Here is a 24,539-nt window from a genome sequence, read left to right as displayed (position 1 = left end):
AATAATATTAGCTTAAAGAGAAAATAAAGGTTTTTAACATTTTTCTCAAAAATTCCGACTAATTGAAAATTCTAATAGACACCACAAGGTTCATGTCTAAGTTTCCGTCAAAAATTTAACGCTGAAAATTTTTTTTCTCTTCTCTGAAATTTTCTTTTCCGATTCTCTGATTTGAAAAAATTCTAATCAATCTCTGATTCTGTGATTAAAAAAATTTTAATCATTTATGGAATTGGATTTAGTTTCAAAACAGGCAGAAAATCGTAAAAAACAATTCTCTTTTTGAAACATTTTTTGATTTTCTAATTTTTTTTAACTAAATTATTTTTTTCATTAAATTTTTAAGTACGATTTAATAATCGTTAAAAATAGTTATAGAAAAAAAGTAAAGAATAAAAATTCCCAGCGTTGATTGTAATGAAAGAAACTCTCGACGACCTTAAAACAGAAAAATCGGTAAATAATTGAAATTCTTAGGAATAATAATTTTTACGTTAGTTCCTCTAATTATCTAAATAGCGGCTTGATTTAAAGCTAAAAGCTTGAATAACTATTAACAAGTTTTGCAACAAAATGTTTTCTATATAATCATATACAATAGTATATGCAACAGTAGTTTTTTTTCTTTTTTCAATTTTTTTTTTAGCTCTCAGTCGTACCAAGTGTTCCGATTCGCGTTTATTTTATTTTTTTTTTCAAATAAGAACGACGATGCGGAACAACAATGGCTCTACATTTTAATCAACGTAATTGGTGTTCTTCCTTGTATAATCAACAATATTGAATTGTTGACCATTGAAACGCTTTTCTATCTACGTAAACCTAGACAACGAATTAAATCTAAATTTATAATCAAAAAGTAAAAATGCCTATTTTTTTATCTTACACGTTAGCTGCGAAAAATTATATAATATAATAATAATAATTGAATAAATAAATAGATAGTTTACTCGTAGAGTAGAAATTTTAGTTTTGGGGTTTTTAGATATCTATAATTACAATTATTCCTTTAAAGCATTCTTTCTCGATAACGTCTTTTAGCGTATTCGAGATTATTACTTTTTCATTTCTTTTTTAAAGCAAAACATTAATATTTATCTACGCAAAAGCCCTATATCAAAAGGCTTAAAACGAAGAGCGCGAGATCGTATTTTGGCGTTTTTCTACATATTTTTTTCTTTTTTCTCAGGTTTCTCTCTCCACGAAGAACGCGTATTTCATTATATTCATATATTTATAGAGATTTCATAAAAAAACCTGAATTTCAAATTCAACCTCATAGAGGTCGGTTAAATAATCGAATTCGGGAATAATTCCGATTTTTTTTGTTTCATTTTTTATCTGACGAACGATAAATAAATTTTATCGTTTGCTTTCTAAATAATATAATATATAGTAAATAAAATAATAATAAGGAAAAAATAATACCTTTTAAAAAGAGCATTGTTTGCCGCTTTCGGGGGAATTCTTTTCTTTTGCTTTAATTTCTTCTTTTCTTTAAGAAGAGAATTTAGATTCAATTTTTGTTTATGACTTCTTTCCGCCTCTTGGTTTTATGCTCTCGGATATTTGCCACATTGCGTCCTCGCAGAGAAAATCACTGAAGTTATTGAAAAACGCAATAATGCGCTCATTCTTTTTAAAGTGATACGTGCTATTGGAAATGGGAAAAAAGAAAGAAAAAATCAGTACGTGTCTGGATAAAATTTAGAGAAAAGAAAATTAAAAACAACAATAATTTGGAGAAGAATTGAAAAAAAATATTTACCACTTTTTAAACCTCTTCATATTCTCAACAAGATTGAATTGTTGCCATCGTTTTGAAAAATTAATAGAGCCATCAGGCAACAAATCGTTGTTCCCAATGTGAACGAACGTCAAGTCCTGAAGGACAAGACCACTGAAAACGTAAATTTAATAAATATACGATAATAATAATAATAATTTAAATATTCAGTTTTTTTAAGTATTTGAAAATAAACTACTGAAATCAAATCTAATTAATAAAATTAACAAATTATTTTTAAAAAAATAAAAAAAAAATTCTAGTGATTAATTAAAAAGGACTAATTAAAATGAAATCAAAAATACTCACATGTAAGGAATGCAGGGGGGTTGTGTTTCCGACAAAGCGTTTCTATATGCTCGAAAACTACTTGAACTATCGATAAGAGCGCAATATTCCTTCAATCCTTCGGTAATGTGTTTTTGCCACTCGAGTCGTCTAATTGGCGCGCTATCCAACGCCGATAATAAAGCGAGATAACTATTAAAATTATTAATTTTCCTCAAGTGTTTCATTATTTTGATGAATTTCACAACATATTTTTCACGATCCTTCGCCTCATTTTCAAGACGATGCTCCAATATTCTCGATCTTGCCCAATAAGACATTTTATTGAAATGCTCCGTGAATCGTGTGAGATTTGGACTTCTCTCTTCATTTTGATCTTGTGCCCATATTAAAACCTCGGGTATTTCAATTTTCATAAAAAGATCAGCGTCAAGTAATGTCATTTGCTCGGCAATTTGCTCACTCTTAAAATCCAATAATGACGCTTGTTTTGTCGAGACACTTAATGACGAGAGAATTGGCTGTGTCGATTGCATTTTCTTTGCTGTATGCTTTTCCAATATTTTCACGCGCAACGCTTTTGCCATCGTTAAATCGCCACTGCACACCAATTGTTGAACAAATTCCATTAATGTCTGCAGGAGTTTGTCATCGAGATCATAGATTCTGTAATTTACAAAGAAAATATCGTCATTTTTTGATAAGCAGAAAAAGAAATTTTTTTTCTTGTAAAATTTATTTTCTTCTGGAAAAGAAGAGAATTTATTTTCATCTAGAAATAGAAGTTTGAGTAAACATTGTTTGCAGTTTTATTGAAAAGTTAAATTTTCATGTACGGAATTAAAAAGAAAAAATGTTTAATTTTGAAGCTGAGAAAATGAAATCATTTTCTCCTTCAAAATTAAAATTTTTTTTAAAACTCACGTTAAATCGCTAACGACTCTGACTAGGAGAGAGAAGGCCTCCCTTGCAGCTCGTTGCTTCGCAACATCCGGAGAACAGGAGAAACGTTGATGTCGCCTGTGTAACTTTTTAATTAGATCCAGAGGCAACATAAAAGTCCTATATGTTGTTAAAAATGCTTCTTGGTACAAGAAATCTAAAGAAAAGTCAATAAAGATACATTTTTTAATTTCCACCTCCTCATTATCTTATTCTAGCATTTCTGCTTTACGAATTTTCCAACTTGTTTGCTTCTAGTAATTAATTTTTAAAAAAATTATTATTTACTCTAACATTGAAAAAAATTAATTGAAATTTTTTTAATTAATTGAAATTCTCTAATTAGTTATTCAATAAATTATTTAATTACTAATTGTTTAACTCCTGCAGTGATAAAATTGTCAAAAATATATATATTTCCAATTTTTTTTCTCTTTAATTAATCAAAACGAAAATAAATTTTATTTTCAAAAAAGCTCACCTGATTCCTTTTCGTCTGTTTTGATATATTTCCAAAATTACAAAAATATGTCTTATTAAAATTGTTCAACATTAAAATATAATGCAACAATAATTCTAATTATTATTTTTGACAAAAATAAAAATTTATTATTCACAATAAAATATTGTCAAAAATTTATTATTGACGATAAAATATTGGCAAAATTTTTTTATTGACAATAAAATATTGTCAACAATTTTTTATCGAATGACAATAAAATACTTTGTTAAGAATTAAAAATTTCTAAAAAAAAACGAAACGAAAAAATAAATTACCGTGTTTGTTTGCTTTGGTGGCATGAATTAGCAAAGCATCCGGAAGTCCACCACGAATATCGGGACCATCCTCCTCCGATTTTTTGAATACGAGACAATTATTTATCTCCAGCTCATCTAAAATACTGTCATCCTGATCAACGTCATGTAATTCAAGTGTATTTTCATCGACAGATATATTCGACAGGGCATCGCTCGCTGGTCTCGACGAATTGTCCGCATGTAAATTATTATTCTATATAGAAAAAAGAAAAAAAAACAGAATAAAAATTCCAATTAATTTAAATTATTTATTTAATTCATTATTTATTGTTCTTTATTATTTTAAGAAAAGACCTCGGATCGATTTTAAGTTGCAAAAAAAGTCGAAAAAGTCGTTGATTTTATTCAGTATTGTCACAATTATTTCAATGACCTTTCACTGATTTCTAAATTCAAATTATTCAAAATTTCAATAACATTATTAAATAAATAATTAAATCTTACTTCTTATTTATTTTTCCACGAAAATTAAAATTTTTTTAATTTAATTTCAAAACCTTTCTAAATTTTTCTAAACCCTTTCAAAATTTAATTTAATTCAGAATTTTCATTTAAAATCTTTTTAAAATTGGAATTTTCTAAAATTTTAATTTTTGCACCTTTTGAAATTAAATTATTTATCAAAACTGTAAGCGTAATTCTTAAAAAAATCCAATTACCTTTTGAATTTTTTAAGTTACATTATTCGGAAATGTCAATAGGTAAATTTTTAAAAATATATTTCATTAATATTTAGAATTAATTATTTTCAATTTAATTTTTGATTATTTTGCAATTAATTAAAAACTTTTCATTTTACACATTTCAAAAATTTCATTATCTCAAAAAAATGTATTAACAAATAATTTTTGAAAGTCTTGAGTATAAAATTCTTGTTCAAACTATGTATAAAAAATATGAGTTTCAAGTTGGCAACATTTTTAAAAACGAAAAATCAAGAATTAATTTTTTTCCCAAATTTAATTCATCTTTAATTTTTATATTTGTAAATTTAAGACATTAATTGTTACTTTAAAATCATTTTCTGAAAAATGACATCAATTTGAAGCCAAAAATAAAATCAATCTTCGCAGTATTTATTTGTTTTTGTTTTTCAAAACCTCGCAGACTCATAAAAAAAAAATGCTATTTTGCATTAAAAATAAATTTTTCATTAAAAAATGAAATTTAGTTGAAAATATTTGAAAGAAAAATTGAAAAAGTCGCATTGTTTTGAAAATGAGTCGCAAAAAGTCCCAAAAGAAACAATATCCGAGGTTTGTGAGTATGAAAAATTCTCTCAGATCAATTTAAAAAATTCACTGATAATACTCACCAAAGAAGCAGGAGTGGAAGGTGTAATAGATTTAGATTCCGGGATAGATTTGGAATCTTCGATCTTTAGTGGAGTCGATGTCGAAATTGTCTCTGGTTTATGTATAGTTTGCATGCTGACAGTTGGTTTCGGTGAAATTGGAGGTGGGGTAACGTTTGATTTCATGGAACGAGATCTCTTTGGCGGTAATGCTGGAGGCAGACTAGAATTGCTCACGACTTCCTTTATCGATGGTGTCGTGTTGATCGAAATGCTGTATGTTCAAGAAGAAACAAAAAAAAGTGCGAAACAATGAAAGAAAAATTAATTAAATTAAAGAGAAAGAAAGAGAGAGAGAGAGAGAGAGAAAAAGAACAGTACAAAAATTGTTTATTTATTTAAAAAATTCCTTCATCACGAATAAAATAATCAAACATTCAAAGTGTAAATAAACTCACCTCGAACTGTCGTGCAAACTTGTCAACGTGTGTGTCATAAAAGAACAAGATTGCGTCGTTGTAAGAGACATTTCTTGCTGCTGCCATTCAGCTTGCATTGAATTATAAGCTGCCATTGAGTGTCTCGTTTCCAAATCCGAATTAAAATCGTTGTTACTCGAAATGTTACCAAACATTTCCATGTACGCCATAACTGAAAGTTTTCACAAAAATTTTATAAATATAGCGAATTATTTCTTTTCAAATTTCTTTTTGTTTTTAATTTAAACTTGAAACAATATTGTTATGCTTGTGATGTAAACAAAAAATATATAGACACTTATTGCAGAGAAGTTTAAAATAAAAAACGAGCAAAGCCAGAGAATTTTTTTTTAATGTTTGAAACACTTTCGATGACAATGATTTCTAATTGCAATGACAAAGAGAACGCGTCGATAACATTTTTTTTAATCTTCCTTTTTCCAAACAGATTAATAAAGAAAAAAGATAAAAACACTTTTAAATAAAAAATAATTTTTCATTATCAACTTAAAACTTATTTTATCTTCACGAAATCTTTATCTTTTCCCGTAAATGTAAATTTTAAAACAGTTTTTTAACAAAAAAAATTCCAGGAAATAAAAATATAATCTAATATTTTCTCAATAAAACAAAATTTAACAACTAAAAATTCATAAATCTCACATTTAATCGAACAAGAAATACAAATGTACATTTATGTAAATAAAAAATGTATTTGAAAAAAAATGAATAAACCTCACATTCATGTCAAATAATGAAACAAGAAATGTAAAACAAAATTAAAAAAAAATAAATATTATGGGTAAAACTACAACATAATCTGTTTGAAAGGATCAGTTGATGATTCAGCGAATAAGCAAGAAGCTGAACGTATTTAATGAAATAAAAGTGTATGAATAATAATTGTAGCGAAGTCGTTCTTGCAGTGCTGAACGAAATACGAGAAATGAGGAAAAAAAAGAAGGAAAAACAAAAAGAAAAAGTAAACATGCCGCAAAAAAGCTTAGCATGAGAATATGAGTGCTGAGCAAAAATTGACTTTAGTGGGATTATCCCACTTACCAGAATAAGCCACAGATTGGAACACTGGGGGATACAAAACATTTTTGTCAGTTTCAAAAAAAAACGAATAACCTACTTTTCATCGTTCTAGTTTTCTCTCATCTAATATATACAAAAAAAAATACAAAAAAAAATCGAGACGAATTTCATCACTTGGAAATTTATTCAACTCGAAAATTTTTGAGCTAGACTTTTTTTCTACTGGTTTGAAACTTTTTATTTAAACCCCAAATCAGATTCACAATTCATTATTTTATTATTAAAAATTTATATTATTTAAAATATTACGAAAATTAAAAATACAATTTTTTTTTCATATAATTAAATTTTTCCAATATTTACTAAAACTGGGTTGTCACAAAACTGCATTTTTCCCCTGATTTCCAGACAGAATTTTTACTTTTTCCCTGATTTGAAAAAATATTTAGATTCCACTCTAAAAAAGATATTCAAAAAAATTTCTAATAAATTTATTTGCCAATATCTTTCATTATAAAATTATTTGTACTTTTTTCATGAAAAATATTAAATCATTAACATTGATTTTTGCATTTGGAATTTAAATATTTCAAAATTTTTAAAAATTCAAACTTTTTGAAAATCAATTATTTTTCAAAAATTGCTATTGGAACTTTTTCAAAATTATTTCCAAGATAATTCATTTTCTAAAATATTTAAATTACAATTCTTCTCAAAATCAATAATTTTTCATAATTTTGGAGAGAATTATTTGAAAATTTAATTATTCAAAGAAAAAAAGAAATTTCACCGTAAATATTTCTAAAATCCCATTGTCTAATATTGAGTTTAACGAAATTTCGAATATTTGCAAAATTTTCAATGAAACATTCAAAAATTCAATTAATTTAAAAAAACTGTAAATTATTGTTAAAAAAAATACATTTTCCAAAATTTTCAATCAAATATTTTCAGAAATTTCATTTAAAATCTTTTTAAAATTGAAATTTTCTAAAATTTTAATTATTATTTATCAAAATTGTAAATCCAGTTCTTAAAAAAATTCAACTACTTTTTGAATTTTTAAGTTAAATTATTCGGAAATATTAATAGGTAATATTTAAAAATATATTTAATTAATATTTAATTATTATTTTTTCATAAGAATTACAATTTCCGAAAATTTCAATTTTCAAACCTTTTGATTTTGAATAATTTATTAGAATTGACACTGAACCTTCTTCAAAATTATTTTTAAGATTTCAATATTTAATTATTTTCTCAAATTTTTAACTAAAACTTCATCTTTAAATCAATTTTTTAAAAAGTTCTTTCAGAATTCAATTATTCATAGAAAAAAAGTTCACCTAAAATAATTCTAAAATTAATTTGTTTACAATTCAATCTTTACGAAATTTCAATTATATGGAAATTTTTTAAATATACATTCAAAAATTTAACTAATTCCAAAGAATTTTTAGTTAAAATTTTTCAAAAATGAACTTTTTCAGAATTTTTATTTAATTTTTTTTTAAAATTGAAATTTTCAAAAATTTTAATTTTGAAAAGATTTTAAATGAAAATTTAAATATTTTCAGAATTTTCATTTAAAATGTTTTAAAAATTGAAATTTTCTAAAATTTTAATTTTGAAACCTTTTAGAATTTAATTATTTATTAAATTTTAGTTAAAATTTTTTAAAAATTAACTTTTTCAGAATTTACTATTAAAATCCATTTAAAATTCAATTATTTATAAAAATTTTAAACGTAATTCATATAAAATACAATTATTTTTCCAATTTTTAAAACAAATTGGGAACTCGGCAAATAATGTTAAAGCAAGAATTTTATAACTGCTCTTTAAAAATTATTTTATATAAATTCAATTTAGTAAGTTCAATTATTGTTAGAAATAAAAAGAAAATTTATCGTTTCGCATTTAAATTCGTGGCAATTTCAAAATTTATAAAGCAAACGAAAAGAAATTTAAAAGAAAATAAAATGTTTAAAATATTTTTAAAAGTTGCCAGACACAAAACTAGAAAATTTTTACGATTTCTAAAAAATTAATAAATTTTTCCGCAGTACTTTGGAAAAAATTCCCCGATTCTTCTGCCCTGTGACAACCCCGAAAAAAATGTCTCAGTTAAGTAGACCCGCAGAAAATTAGTTTCCTTCTTTCCGTTTCTTTACCAAAATTTAAAAAAAAAATAAGTTACATGTTTTCTATTTATTTTCTATAACTAAAATTGACAAATTTGGAAAAAACACTGACTTTAATTTATTTAACCTTTAATTGTTCCATTAAATTTTTTTCCAAGGATTTATATATAAAAAGTTTCAAAGGATAAATTTTATTTACAAAAAAAGAATAATTGGTTCCAAAATCAAAGCAGCGATTAATTAAGCGATTTTTTTTCTTTTTGGTTGTTAAGAGAATTAGAGAGAAAATTTTCGAAATAACACTTACTGTGTCGTTTTTTGATTGGCAAAGGTGGTGGTTTACTGGAATCGTAACTATCGCCGTTGCTATAAAGACTGCAGGTTGACAAGTGTTCATTTTCGGGCACATTGTCATATTGCGAGGGATGTCGCTCTTTTCTGCGTTTCGATCGTTTTTCCGGAAGCGCCGGCGGAACGCCATTCGCCTCAGCAGCTAAACAATCCTCAATTTCCTAAAACGAAAAAAAAAACATTTTTAAACTGCAATCGAAATAACAGTCATAAAAATAGTTAGAAATGATTCTTATTAGTTTTTATCAATTTTGATCGAAAAATTAGGAATTTATTTTTAAATTTCGAGAAGGAAGGAAATTTTTAGATTATTATTATTTTTTTATCAATTTTTATTCCTTTTTTGATGTAAAAAATAGGAATTTATTTTAAAACATAGATTTCGAGAAGAAGAAAAAAACTGAGAATCGAATTTAAAGAAATAAAATTGAAAGGAAAAAATAAGGGTGAAGGAAATAAAAAGTCGTAGGAAAAAGTAAAGGTCAAAAGTTAGCGCAGAAAAGAAAAAAAAGAAAACTACAAATGAAAAAATGCACACGAAACACCCACATTTACCAATTTCTCCAAGAGTGAAGGATCTCCAGTGCTTGTTATATTTGTCGTGCTGACTGAACTTTTTGAGCTAGTTATCGTTTTTTGCGAGTAAACTGTGCCATTATTATCGGTGGTGGTGGTGAGCTTTTGCTGTGAAAACGATTGCTGCTGCTGTTGCTGCTGCTGTGAACTAAATGTCTGTGAATTGTAGCTGATACTACTTTGCTGAGAGGATCTTTTCGAAGCAATACTCGAGGTGGTGTAACTTTGCGAAGAACTTCTCTGCGAATGTAACGATACAAAACCAGACTCTTGAGTTTGTGTCGATAGTCGTTCCATTTTCGCCTCGATTCCTGCAACAAATAAAATAAAAATCACCAAAAATACAAAAAAGGAATAAAGTATTGACTTTATTGTACAAAATTTTTTCCTTATTATTTTTTTATCAATTAAATTTTCTTCTTTCGATAACATTACATTTTTAGTTTATTATTCCTGCTGGTTAACAGGAATAAAAAAGGTAATTTTTATTAAATTGTTAGTTTAAAAGTAAATTACATTAAATTGTTAGTTTATTTTATTCATTGGTTAATTTAAAAGAGTGTTAAGAGTGTTAATAAATAGAAAAAGAGAAAAATTAAGAAAAAATGGAATGGGCGAAACTTAAACAAAATTACATACCGGCAAAGGGACCGAGAATATCTTGTGGAGTTTGATGACCTAGCAACATAGTGTTTGGTAAACTTGTTTCCGAACCTTCCCAACAACCGCAATGTGACGTTCCATTAACTTGCATCCCTAAACAATTCAAGCTCATTCAATTTGATGGACTGCCCGAAAACCAAATCTATTAAACTTGCATCACAATTATCAAAAAAAAAAATTGAAAAAAAATTTTTTAATCACTTTTGATTTAATTTAACAAAGAAGGAAATTTACTCTTTCGCCAGTTGGAAATGAAAGAATCGATGTCCTCCCCCGGGAAATTCGTCCCACGTGAATTCATTTTCCGATTTTGATTTCTAATTAATTTGTTAATTTTTATTTTACTATTTTCCTTTAATTTTATTTTACTATTTTATTTTCTTATTTTCTTATTTTCTTATTTTCTTATTTCATTTTATAAATGGAAAAAAAATTTTTGAAAAATTTCTTTTCAACAAAAAAACGAAGGGAGAATTATTCTATCAAGAGAGTTTTAGTGTTGATGATAGAGCGTTTAAGATTCAACTGGCTACTTTAAGTAACAAGAGACGAGGGTCAGACTATGTCGCGCTGACTAATCCTTTTTAGTATATCCTTCATTCGCATATGGCAAGGTTTTTGTACGATCGTCGGACAACAAGTAAAAAAAAATATGCCTCCCAGAAAAATTATATATCTGCTCTTGTATTTATATTATAATATTAAAATTCAAACACGATACTGCAACACAACCCACGCGCAAAATTAAAGCAACATTTCCTTTCCTTTATTAAAATTTCACCTCTAAATATTAATTATAAAAAAAATTTAGCTTTATTTACAAAAATAAAAAATAAATTTTAAATAAATTTCTTTAATCAGAGAAATTAAAAAAAATTTAAACGAATTTTCTAAAAATCAGAGAATTTAAAAAAATTATTAACGAATTTCCCAAAAATCGAAAAATCAGGTAAATTATTATTCGCAGAAAACGAAAAATTTTCCTCAAGATAGTAAATAAACTAAATAAGGACATAGGATTAATAAAAATAGTAAAATAGTTTTAACAAAATTTCTGGAGGAAAAAAGTAAATGAAATTGTGTTTTAGATAATGTTCCATTAAAGTCATCAATTTTAAAATGTAATATTTTGCTTAATTTTTTTATTTATATTTTTTTATTTTTTATCTAAATATTTTTATTTAAATTTTATTATTTATTATTAGCATTGGTATTCTTGAATTATTTTGATAATTTCTTAATTTTAATGAAAGAGGCAAAGGCAAAAGGCTCTTTCGTAAAAGGAATGAATTATTCAAGAGAGATGTTATAATATCAAAATGAACTTGATTATAAACTGAAATTCTAGAGTATCAAAATGAACTGATTTATATGTAAAAGAAAAAGTTCCGCAGTAGAAAAAGCATAAATAAAAGTGGATCACTCACCTTGAATTGTCGCCATTAAACTAAGATCCATACTGTCGTTAAGAGACTCATCGTTTGGTCCCATAATTGCTCGGATTTCGTCCTCGTCCCGTGAATGATTAAGTGCCGAATCTAAACTTCCAGCTGATGCACTCAGAAGGGACGATGAATCCTCAGGAGATCTACTGCGCAATGAAACCCTATCGAGACTGGTTGTCAATAGACCATCAGTTTCATCTATCAATTGTTCAGTTCGAGTTCTTCTTTTCGGTGGCAAAGGTGGCGGCGTTCCCGAAGAACTATTTTCATCTGACACGCAAATTGTTCTACGAAAGAAAAAAATAAAATTAATAAATGCAAAAAAAATTTTTTTAAATAAATTATTAACAGTTTGTAATTTGAATTATTTAATTCGATTTTATTATTCCCTCACTTTTCCTTTTTTTTTAGATGGAATTTTTACTTTTTTCTTGACAACATAAATAATTCAATAGTTCAATAGTAAAATAAATATAATTTTCAGAAATTCCCTCGATTTTTTAAAAAAATTTCAATAAAATTCTTTAAAAATTCAATTATTTTTAACATAATTTTTAAAAATTTCAATTGTTTCAATAATTTTCAATTACAGTTGTTTATAAGCCTTTAATTATCTCTTTAAGAATAGAATTGAATTATTATAAGAGCTACTTTTGCAGAATTTTAATAAAGCTTTTCGTAATTTCAATTTTTAAAAAAAGTTTATAGCAACGCTTATGAAATAAATTTATTTAGAGTCAATTCGGACATTTAAATGCTGCTTTTTAAACCTTAAACATATAAAAAAAATTTTAATTACGACTTCTTGTAAAATTCAATTACTTACTAAATTATTAAACGAATATCTAAAAAATCTTGAAAAATTCAATTTGTTAAAAATCTTTAATTAGTTGTTCTTGTTTGCTTTTTAGTTTCCAATTTTTTTTAAATAAATTCTCTTTTCTTAACTCAGGTTTCGAATTTTAAAATTAATAAAATTCTAGTTTAATACTTTAAAAATTAAAAAGTAACAAAAATTAATTAAATAACATTGTTTTGAATTGAAAATCATAATTTAGTTTCTAAATAATTAAAAAAATAATTGCATTCATTCGAAACATTTTATAACTTATGAAAATAATTGAATTAGCCAAGAATTCTAGTAAAAAATTTTGAAACTAATTGAATTGTTTCGATAAATTTCATTAAAATTTCTAAAAATAATTTAATTCTTTCTAGAAATTAAATTAGAAATGTATTGAAAAATATTAAATTTTCATAAACATCTTTATAAAAATTCAAGTATTTTCAATACAAATTGTATCAGAATTTTTTAAAATAATTAAATTCTGATAAATAAATTTTATCTGAAAAATTTTATAACTTACGAAAATAATTCAAGTTTTCTGGTGAATTCAATGAAAATTTTTGTCTATATTAAAATTTTTGTAAATTAAATTCATTCAAGAAATTTTATTTGAAACGTTTTGAAAATAATTGAACTACAGCGAAATACTGAAAATAATTTAATTCTTACTAAGAATATTATTAAAATTTTTTAATATAATTGAATTCTTTCGAAGAATTTTATAACAAATTTTATAAATGATTGAAAATAATTGAATTTCTCCGAAAAATTTATTTATTCACGAAAATAATTGAATTCTTGCCAAGAATTTGATTAAAATTTTGAAAAATAATTAAATTCTTTCTAGAAATTTAATCAGAAATGTATTGAAAATAGGTAATTGAATTTCCATAAACATCTTTATAAAAATTATAACTTAGGAAAATAATTCAATTTTTGTGACGAATTTTATTAAAATTTTTGAATATTAAATTCATTCAAGAAATTTAATTAGAAATGTATTGAAAATAATTAAAATACAGCGAAGCACTTTATTATTTATGAAAATGATAAAATAAAAAATTATAAAATTTTTAAAAATAAAATTTGAATTGTTTTAGAGAAAATTGAAAGTCCTTGAAGGAACTTAATTAAAAATATACCTACTGAAGAAAATAATTGAATTCTTGACAAGAATTTGATTAAAATTTTTGAAAATAATTGAATTCTTTCCAAGAATTTTATAACAAATTTTATAAATAATCAAATTCTATCAAGAAAGTTTAATGAAATTGTATTAAAAATATGTAATTGAATTACTCCGAAGATTTTATTTATTAACGAAAATAAAATTGAATTCTTGCCAAAAACTTTATTAAAATTTTTGAAAATAATTTAATTCTTTCGAGCATTGCCATTTAAATTGTATTAAAAGTAATTAAATTGCTACGAAGAATTTTATTAATTATGAAAATAATTGACTGTTTTAAATTAAAATTTTTATGAAAATAATTGAAATTTTGCGAAGAATTTTATTACTTATGAAAATAATTGACTGTTTTAAACTAAAATTTTTTCTAAGTTAATAATAAACTTTAAGAAAGTTATTCTAGAATTTAATTATTTACAATAATAAGAAAAAAAAGCTATGGTTTTTAAATTAATTGTTAATTAAAAGTTTTTAATTTGAAAAAATAATTCAAGGAGAATTCAAAATTAAGATTTTAAAAAATAATTTCAGAAAGAAAAGAAAAATGATATTACCTATCAGGAAGAGGGGGTTTCGGGGGTGGACTCGAATCTCTAAGGATTGATTCAGAACTGTGTGAACTACGAACTAAGCTGCTGGTTGTCGCTGCCTGTTCTAAAATCTGTCGCTCCCTCGGTGTCAGTGGAATGTCAGGTAGAGAATTCCGTTGAGCTGTCAATTCCGAACTATATCCCGACGTTCTGACAAGAAAAATATTTCAATAATATAATCTTCATAAAACAATCAATCATGACAAATAATTTTTAAATAAGTAATAAATAAATTCATACAGATAATAAAACAATTCATGTAAATAATAATAAACAAAATCCATTTAAATAATAAATAAATTCACGAAAATAAATTCAGAAAAGTTAATTTAAATTGTTGATTCTTAGAGAATTGGGAGAAAAAAATACCTATTATTACTCCCAGCAACTGGTGGAGGTTTCTGTCGACTGGAAATTTTCTCTTGCGCCAGTGTCACTAGATTTTTAACAGCATCCTCCACCAGACCAATAACATGATTAACATTCTCCGTGTCTAGAGCTGAAGATTGATCTCCATGCAGCAACACGTCATCGCAAAGTTTCAGCAATTGTGCCAGTGCTTGGTACACTTGATTCGTTGCCGAGCCCAATGTCGAGCTAAAAACAAAATTCAGAATTATAAAAAAGGAGAATAACAATTTTAGATTATATTTATACAATTTTTAAGAAATAAAAATGTAAAAGAAGAAATTTCTTTTTTTCTTGTCGAGCGAAAATAAATAAAATGATTGATATACCTGTTCTCGGAGAGGAGGTAAGACTTGAGTACAGTGTGTATTGTCGTGACAGTATCCAGGACGATGGTACCGTTTCCCGGAAGCATCTCGAGCTTGTTTTTCGACACGACATCGCGAAAGTGCAGAAGGGCCAATTGAACCTGGCGAACGTGTATGTGAAGATCACGAAGAGGATTTTTGTCCTGATTCTCAGTGGCTGCAGTCTTGTCACGAGGAGTGCGAGGAGATGAGGGTGAGGCCGCCCGGGTACCGGCTGCACTGCCACCGCCTCCAGTGCTACCTCCTGGAGAACGCATTTGTGACAATTTCTCCAGGAAGTCCTCCTTGAAAGAACGGGCCCGACGCGCAAGCTTCCCGCCACGCGCTTTTCCTCCCGATCTCTCCTCAACTTCTAAAAAAGAAAAACAAATCACATTTTTTCCGTTAAAAAATTGTATTTCAATTTTTAATATTATAAATAATTTCAGGGTCGCCACAAAAATTTAATTTAAAAAAATTTTTTTTTTTTTTAAATTACATTTTTCCGTTAAAAATTGTATTTTAATATTCAATATTATAAATAATTTCAGGGTTGCCACAAAAATTTAATTTTTTTTAAATTTCGTTTTAAAATCACATTTTTCCGTTAAAAATTGTATTATAACTTTCAATATTATAAATAATTTCAGGGTTGCAACAAAAATTTAATTTTGTTTTTCCCCAATTTCCAGACTAAATTTTCAATTTTCCCCTGACCCTAAAGAATATTTTGCGATTTACTCTAAAAATTAATAGACACTCAAAAAAATGTTCTATTACATTTATTTACAAATTTCTTTTATTGTAAAGTTATTCCAAAACAGCAATAACTTCTTTTTTACATAAATATTTAATCATTATTATTTTTTCCTAGGAATGAAGATTTTCAAAAATTTCAAATTCAAAATTTTGAAAGTAACAATTTCTAAAAATATTAAAATATTATAATATTATTATATTAAATTTCCATAAAATTTTTCAAAAAAAATAAAATTATTTACAAAAATTCTATAATAAAATCCTTTCACAAGAATTCAATTATTTTTACAAGTAATAAAATTTTTTACATAAATTAAATTATTTAAAAGAATATAATGAAATTCGTTCTAAGAATTCAATTATTTTCATTTATAATAATAAAATTTTTCATACGATTTCAATTATTTTAAAATAAATTTCTCGAAAAATGTAATTATTTTCAAGTATTGGAAAATTCGTTGTAAGAATTTAATTATTTTTATCAATTTTTTAATTAATTAAATTTTTTCAAATTAAATTTTTCACAGGATTTCAATTATTTTTTATACAATTTTAAATGAATTTCTCGAAAAATGTAATTATTTTCAAGTATTGGAAATTTTTTTGTAAGAATTCAATTATATTTCACAAATAATTAAATTTTTCGCTGAAATTAAAATATTTTCAAAATCTACTATATTTTAATAAAATTTCTTAAAAGAAATCAATTATTTAAAAAATATATAATAAAATTCGTTGCAAGAATTCAATTATTTTCATAAATAATAAAATTCTTCACATAAATCCAATTATTTAAAAAAATGTAATAAAATTCGTTCTAAGAATTCAATTATTTTTATTTATAATAAAATTATTCACAGGATTTCAATTACTTTTAATACAATTTTAAATAAATTCCTCGGAAAATGTAATTATTTTCAAGTATTGGAAAATTTTTTGCAAGAATTCAATTATAATTATAATTAAGTTCTTCGTTAAATTCAAATATTTTCAAAATCTACTATTTTAATAAAATTTTTCAAAAGAATTCAATTATTTAAAAAAAATTTAATAAAATTCTTTGCACAAATTCAATTATTTTCATAAATTATTAATTTAAGAATAATTACATTTCTCGAGGAATTTGATAAAAATTGTATTAAAAATAATTGAATTCCTGGGAAATTTGTATTATTTATGAAAATAATTAAATGTTTGCGTAGAATTTTATTAAAATAATTGAATTCTTTTAGAAAATTTGATTAAAATAGTAGATAATTGAAAGTAATTGAATTGAGGAAAATTTTTAAAAATAATTACATTCTTAGAACGAATTTTATTAAAATTTTATTTTAATAATTGAATTCTTTTAGAAAATTTTATAAAAATAGTAGATAATTGAAAATAATTGAATTGAGGAAAATTTTTCCAAATAATTAAATTTTTAGAATGAATTTTATTAAAAAATTTTAACATAATTGAATTTTGAAGAAGAGTTTTATTGTTTATAGAGATAATTGAAATTTTGTCGAGATTTTTAAAAAAAAATTTTTTAACATAATTGAATTCCTGGGAAATTTTTATTATTTATGACAATAATTAAATGTTTGCGTAGAATTTTATTAAAATTTTATTTAAATAATTGAATTCTTTTAGAAAATTTTATTAAAATACTAGATAATTTAAAATAATTGAATTGAGGAAAATTTTTGAAAATAATTGAATTTTGAAGAAGAGTTTTATTATTTATAAAGATAATTGAAATGTTGACGAGAATTTTAAAAAAAAATTTTGAACATAATTGAATTTCTGCAATTATTTGTAACTTCTATAACATTCATTTTTTTAGTGTTTTTTTACTAAAATTCTTCTATAAATCCTTTATTTTTAGTAAATAATTTAATAAATGTTAATAATATTTAAAAAAAATTTAACTAACTCCAGAAAAATTTGAATTCGATCTTTAAAAAAAAAGTTTTCAATTATCAATAAGATAATAACGTTAATAATAAACGTGTTAGAGTGTATAAGATAAAAAGTGTTAAGCATTGAAAAACAATTTCAATTAAAAATGTTTAACGGACAATTTCGTGTTTTAAATGCCAAAGGTTTTCAGATTGCGGATAAGAGTTAATGGCCCTTTAATAATAACGTGTTTACAAAACAAAAGGCGCCTGTCAACAGGCAACTCATTATTGCATGTCAGGTACGTATGTATGCGAGTTGCATACAACAAGGCGCTGCTTTAATATTTAATTAATGTCGCATTTAAACTGAATTACTTCCAAACAACTGTTATTTATTAAATATTCACCAAATTTAATTTCATGTCAACGCAGAGCTACAAAATTTATTTAAAATATATATAACAAATTTTACTTCTATAATTAAAAAATTTTTTTTTAATTTTCATACTTTATAATAAATTATTTAATTAATAATAATTAATAAATATAAATAGGTAAATAATAATAAATATAAATAAATAATAAATATAATTAAATAATTAATAAATATAAATAAATAATAAATATAAATAAATAATAAATATAAATAAACAATTAATAAATATAAATTCGTTTCTGCGTTTCGCCCCTAATATAATTGTTATTAAAAACAATAATAAAAAATTGATTAAAATAAATGTTGATTGAACGACAAAATTAATAATTAAAAATTGATACCCAACAATTAAATTAAAAATTGAAAAACGTTAAAATTAAAATTAAAAGAAGCAAGAAAAAAAGAACAATTCGTTTTCAATAATAGCGATGAGAGATAAATGTGATTGTTGCATGGGAAATTGTATAATTAATTGTGTAATAAAAGTTTGTGAGAACGTTATGAAATATTTAATAATTAATCCACTCGATAACCGCAGGGTATATATAAAACACACACATTGTATGTATATATGGGCAATTCCACGTGAGATTTCAGTCGACCTCTTAAAATCAGCCAAAAATATTTTTTTTCTATTCTGTATTGAAAAAAAACAGATACGTATTTTTTTATTATTTTTTTGGAGGCCAAATTTTTGAGTTATGAATTTTCAAAATTTTCGCTTTTTAAATGTAGGTATATTTTTAATGTCAGATAACTCAAAAAATATTGCTTCTTTTCATTTTTTGACAAGAGAAAAAAAGTTTTGTTTTTCTCTCTACTTTTGAATAATCATAACAACAAATTTTTTTTTCATTTTTTATTAGAAAAATAAAAAAATTTTATAAACAAATTAATTTTTTTTAACTTTGGGTATGATAAATTTTTAATTTTCTTTTTTTAAAACATACCTGGAAATGATAAGAAGGTTTTGCAAAAAGTTTCAGAGTGGGCCTGACAAGTTTGATGGGTCCAAAAAAATAATTAAGCTCTCCGTGCAGGTCGCACGCACGTGGCACAATTTGATTTTTTTACAATTTATTATTAAAAATTGTTTAGAGCCTAAAAATTCAATAATAATCAAAATCCGATAAAATTTGTAGGCTCTAGACAATTTTTAATAATAAATTGTAAAAAAATCCCATTGTGCCACGTGCGTGCGACCTGCATGGACAGCATAATTATTTTTTTGGACCCATCAAACTTGTCAGGCCCACTCTGAAACTTTTTGCAAAACCTTCTTATCATTTCCAGGTATGTTTTAAAAAAAGAAAATTAAAAATTTATCATACCCAAAGTTAAAAAAAATTAATTTGTTTATAAAATTTTTTTATTTTTTTAATAAAAAATGAAAAAAAAAATTTGTTGTTATGATTATTCAAAAGTAGAGAGAAAAACAAAACTTTTTTTCTCTTGTCAAAAAATAAAAAGAAGCAATATTTTTTGAGTTATCTGACATTAAAAATATACCTACATTTAAAAAGCGAAAATTTTGAAAATTCATAACTCAAAAATTTGGCCTCCAAAAAAATAATAAAAAAATACGTATCTGTTTTTTTTCAATACAGAATAGAAAAAAAATATTTTTGGCCGATTTTAAGAGGTCGACTGAAATCTCACGTGGAATTGCCCATATAGAAACATACGACAATTGTCTCTCTTATGGAAACAGTATATTGAATTGTGCATTCGATGCCGATTTCCCTTTTTTCCTGTTATTCATTCATTATTTACTTGGATGGACAGTCAACGAGACAATAAATCGTCATGAAAGGCAATATTGCTCTCGGCACCTTTTGTCCAGTTCAACAAATATTCTACACGCATACGTTACTCCATTTGTTGGAATTAGATTTTTATTTGCTCAAGAGAAAAAACAACAACACGTTTCTCCTTTTCTTTTTCAATATTTGTAATAATAAATTGTAATATATATGTAATTTAATAATAAAATAATATTGTAATTAATAAAAAAATAATTTAATAAATAGAATAATAATAATAAACAACAGGGTTGTCACAAAAATTTAATTTAATGGTTACAATTAAAGAGATGTCCATCTGTATCAACTATCATCTGTAACCATTATCTGGAACTATAGTTACAGATAATGGTTACAGATGATGGTTACGGATGATAGTCTGCAACTATAATTACAGATAATGTTTTTAGATGATGGTTGCAGATGGATATCTCTTTAATTGTAACTATCATTCGCAACCATCATCTGAAAACATTGTCTGTAATTATAGTTGCAGACTATCATCCGTAAACATCATCTGATAATGGTTATACAATTAAATCGAGATTGGCAACAACAATTATGATTACAATTAATGATGACATCATCATTTTGTAACCACTAACATTATCAACTGCAATTATCATCAACTGTAGGTATCATCATTTGTAGCCACAAATGATGATGATACCTACAGGTGATGATAATTGCAGTTGATATTATTAATACCATTTCTAGTTCCTAATGATGATGATGATAATTTCAGTTGACAACATTTCCAACTGATAAAAATTTGCAGTTACACGGAAAGAAAAAGTCCGTCAACCATTAATGGATTAGTATATTACTTTGAGACGGGACTCTTTTTCCGTTGATGGTTGCTTAACTTTACTTAACGATTGAAAACGAGTCATGGATTGATTAGAATGCCAGTATGTGACCAATTGTTTTAGATTTAATGCTGAATTGTTATCAATGGCTGTTTGAATGTTTACGAATCATTAGTGAAAGTTTGTGAAACGTTAGTTGACTCGTATTCTAAATCGGCGCTCTTCACTAGCGCATTGTTGCGCAGTGTACCGATGCGCATTTCTTCCGGTTTCTCTATAGTCCATGTGTTTTTGCTGTCTGCTATACATATCCCTATATACTATTATGTGTAATGTGAATATTTAACTTAACTAATAATTTGCAGTTGAATTGCGTCTAGAAATTGACCTTGATAAAAATATATTTTCTTTTATATTTCTCGCTAATTAAAAAGTAGTTATTAGTGCAAAATCATTTCTCACAAGTTGTGAAAAATTTTGTTATTTGGTATATAAGAACAGTTTGCTTCTAAACTTAAAGTGTTATAAGTGTGCGTTTCTACGTGTAGTTATTATAAGTGCGAAAATGTGTTGGAAAATGTGTTGGTCTAAAGCGTCTAAGAGTGTAAATAAAATATCGGAACTGTGCAACGAAAAAAATGTGTTCATTCTGTACCAAATAGTGTCTAAAATTAGGGATAATTCTGAAAGAAGTTGAATTTTTTGAATGCTTTTGATAGTCATAGAAAATTTAATAGACAGTTTTCTAAATTTTAGTGAACGAGTTTTATATATTGATGACAGTTTTCTAAATTTTAGCAAGCAACTCGTCACTGATTGTGACTCAAAGTATGTTATCCATTCAATGATTTTGTGTCCCGTCTCAAAGTAATATACTAGTCTATTAATGATTGACGGACTTTTTCTTTCCGTGTAATATTATCAGAAATAAAAAGAGAAGAATTCGTACGTCGTACCTCATCGCGAATACTAAAATGCAGAACATGCGGCGAATGAAAAAAAAATGCTGATAATGAATTAGAGACTCGCGCGACAATTGTATTTATATTGTATATTTATGGGAAATGGAGATTGTACGAATACCAACGAGAGATTGGTACGGAAATCAAGTTCTATTCACGAATTTTGGTTTGAAATCCGAATCAGATAGACGTGATTTCACTAAAGGCTCAGAATGCCCATCCTGATAATAGACTGACACTGTCAGTATCTCTCGACAATCTACATATAGACGGCATATACCTATATAGATTGTATGGAGTTGAACCTATGTATAACTATATATAAAGGTTGAGTCCATACATCTCCACATTCATGTGTATAGAGAATATGGACTACTATGGACACTATATACTATATAGTATAGCAGAGAGACCAAAGGGAATGCAGGGAGACGTATGCAGACAACCTTTATGCAAATTGCTATGATTCAGGGGGGTATTCGTGGTTAAATTCACTATCTGCTTTGAATGAGAAAAAATACAGTCGCATTTGCCCAATAAACACTATTTACATTACAAACATTGGGAGATAAAAATTGGTGTGGAATAAAAATGATTTTTTGTTTCTGCGGAAATTCTAGATTCTGTACTCTTTGTTGAAATGAAATTTGGGGATTTTTGAACAGCATACTCTTCTCTAATGGCTAAGAATTAATTGATTAGAATTATCGTCATGAGGATGCTCCTCTAATCATGATTAGTTGTTGCTGTCATCAATGTTTAGTCATCATCAATAGTAACTAACATTTTCTGAAATTATTAGCAGTGGTAGCTTTCTTAATTTGTTCTATTTCTGACAATAATTTTTTTAAATAACTTAATTATATTGAAGAACTTCCATAAAGTTTTTACTTTTGAATCATTTAATAAAGTAGGTACTTTTTTTAAAAATTTTAATTTTACAATTTAAGAGATATCCATCTGTAACTATCATCCCCAACCATCATCTGTAACTATCATCAAATGGAATTATCATCAACTGTAATTATCATAAATACTTGCTAATAAGTTGCTATCAACACTCCTAATGCAATATCAATCAGAATTAACACATCGGAATTGAGAAAACCACCTTCCCAAAAAAAGCCAACTTCACACAGGTCACCTAACCAACCACAAATTATAGAGAATACCATAGAGGGTACAGAAATTATTCCAGACAACCAACGTGAAACAGAATTTTATTACAGGTGCAAATTCACTTTGTCCTGCATTATTAGATTCTAAACTAACTGTGATAACAATCGATTTTAAAACCGAAGTCTCTAAAAAGGCACTTTCCCTTACTATACACTCGTTCATCAATTTCCATTTCTTCACTTTTTCCAAATTCATTAATTCTTTCGCTCACTAATTAATAGTTTCAATTTCTATTAATTTATTAATTAAAGCAATATTCAAAATTTTAAATACACCTGAATAGTAAAACAATTGATGAATGAAACTTTTTTCTGCAATATTCCTAAGAGCTACTTTTGTTAAACTATAAGCCATCGGGAAGAACTTTGGATGATATCCAACTTCGGAAATAATATTCTAATTTCCATTTCGGGGTTTTTGTGTGACAAAAGCCTCAATTTCGAAACCGATTTACCAACTAATTAATAAGGTATAGAATGGTGTGTGAAGGCAATGGGGAAAGTCAATAATCTCATTTTCACTTCTCCTTGCCGTTTCTCATCAGGTGACTTTAGACACCAAAGCCAATAATAATAATTCTCTCTCTCTCTCTCTCTTCGAAATTGATTACCCGCGGGTTCGTTAGGAGCCGCACATAGACTAATGGATTTTGAATTATGAACCTACGTATAAATATAAATTTTACCACATCAATACAATGCTCCTAAGTATATGTTACTGCCTCTAAATGTCCCAATGATCAGTTGTTATTGTCTCACTATCGAAGAATTATTTATCTAAAATCGAAATACCATTATCAAGGCGCTGGTGGAGAAAAAATTTAAATTCCGATAAAGCTATTAACGAGGAAAAAAAGAATAAATGAACTTTTGCCAACGATTTTATATTCTCGTTTTTACTGCCTCTTTGGCAACGGGAAAACGAAATCGTATATAGAAGAAGAGGGTTGGCCAAGGATTATAGTGCCATTTTTTCAATTAGAAACCTGAAAAATTATTATATGCTAGTCTACATTGCAGAGGTGAAATTTTATTCACTTTATCACCTATAGATTTAAAATTATTCCCGTGATAATTTATATACTCGACACAGAGAACTTCTGTATTCACTACATAATTTATCCCGAAATTCATATCAGGAGGATTATAAATAACAAGAGGGGAAAAAAAAGATTGTTTAGGATGCGACATAAGACTCGTGTTAAGAATGAGTTTGCATTTAGGACTGTCTGCATTCCGTGACACGAGAATATAGACGAAAATAACCAGGAGGTTAATGCACCAGCCATATAAAATGTGAACCAAGAGTTTTCCTAAGATTCTAATTTAGAAACATTATATGGCTGACATACTTTAGTTTAACAGATTTAAAGAAATAGACACTCTATAAAATATCAGGTATTTATAACTTCAAAATATTTTTTTATTTTTCGAAAGTATGCGCAGGAACTTTCTTTTTTTTCCTACATGTTAAACTTTACTAAAAAGAAAAATTTTG

General features: G+C 25.7%; 1 protein-coding gene across 6 annotated transcripts in view; it reads right to left on the bottom strand.

Moving 5' to 3' along the window:
• Positions 1–1,066: 1,066 nt before the first annotated feature.
• Positions 1,067–24,539, bottom strand: part of LOC122506972 (guanine nucleotide-releasing factor 2) — a 57,978-nt gene continuing 34,505 nt past the window's right edge. For 2 of the 6 annotated variants that reach the window (XM_043619417.1, XM_043619423.1), the window contains exons 2-17: positions 15,192–15,582; positions 14,824–15,051; positions 14,419–14,604; positions 11,811–12,115; positions 10,360–10,476; positions 9,694–10,031; positions 9,101–9,305; positions 6,671–6,694; positions 5,588–5,780; positions 5,151–5,403; positions 3,794–4,028; positions 3,498–3,512; positions 2,999–3,173; positions 2,096–2,740; positions 1,769–1,900; positions 1,067–1,654 (exon numbers count right to left, since the gene is read on the bottom strand). In XM_043619417.1, the coding sequence (XP_043475352.1) occupies positions 1,528–1,654; positions 1,769–1,900; positions 2,096–2,740; positions 2,999–3,173; positions 3,498–3,512; positions 3,794–4,028; positions 5,151–5,403; positions 5,588–5,780; positions 6,671–6,694; positions 9,101–9,305; positions 9,694–10,031; positions 10,360–10,476; positions 11,811–12,115; positions 14,419–14,604; positions 14,824–15,051; positions 15,192–15,582 (3,569 nt within the window). In that variant the 3' untranslated portion in view covers positions 1,067–1,527. The remainder of the gene's footprint in view (positions 1,655–1,768; positions 1,901–2,095; positions 2,741–2,998; positions 3,174–3,497; positions 3,513–3,793; positions 4,029–5,150; positions 5,404–5,587; positions 5,781–6,670; positions 6,695–9,100; positions 9,306–9,693; positions 10,032–10,359; positions 10,477–11,810; positions 12,116–14,418; positions 14,605–14,823; positions 15,052–15,191; positions 15,583–24,539) is intronic. The other 4 variants (XM_043619418.1, XM_043619422.1, XM_043619420.1 and 1 more) reach the window with 4 other exon arrangements.

Source organism: Leptopilina heterotoma, unplaced genomic scaffold, assembly GCF_015476425.1.
Source record: "Leptopilina heterotoma isolate Lh14 unplaced genomic scaffold, ASM1547642v1 Lhet_44, whole genome shotgun sequence".
NCBI lineage: Eukaryota > Metazoa > Arthropoda > Insecta > Hymenoptera > Figitidae > Leptopilina > Leptopilina heterotoma.
Note: the sequence above shows the minus strand (reverse complement) of the source record. Positions and strands in the feature narration are given on the sequence as shown.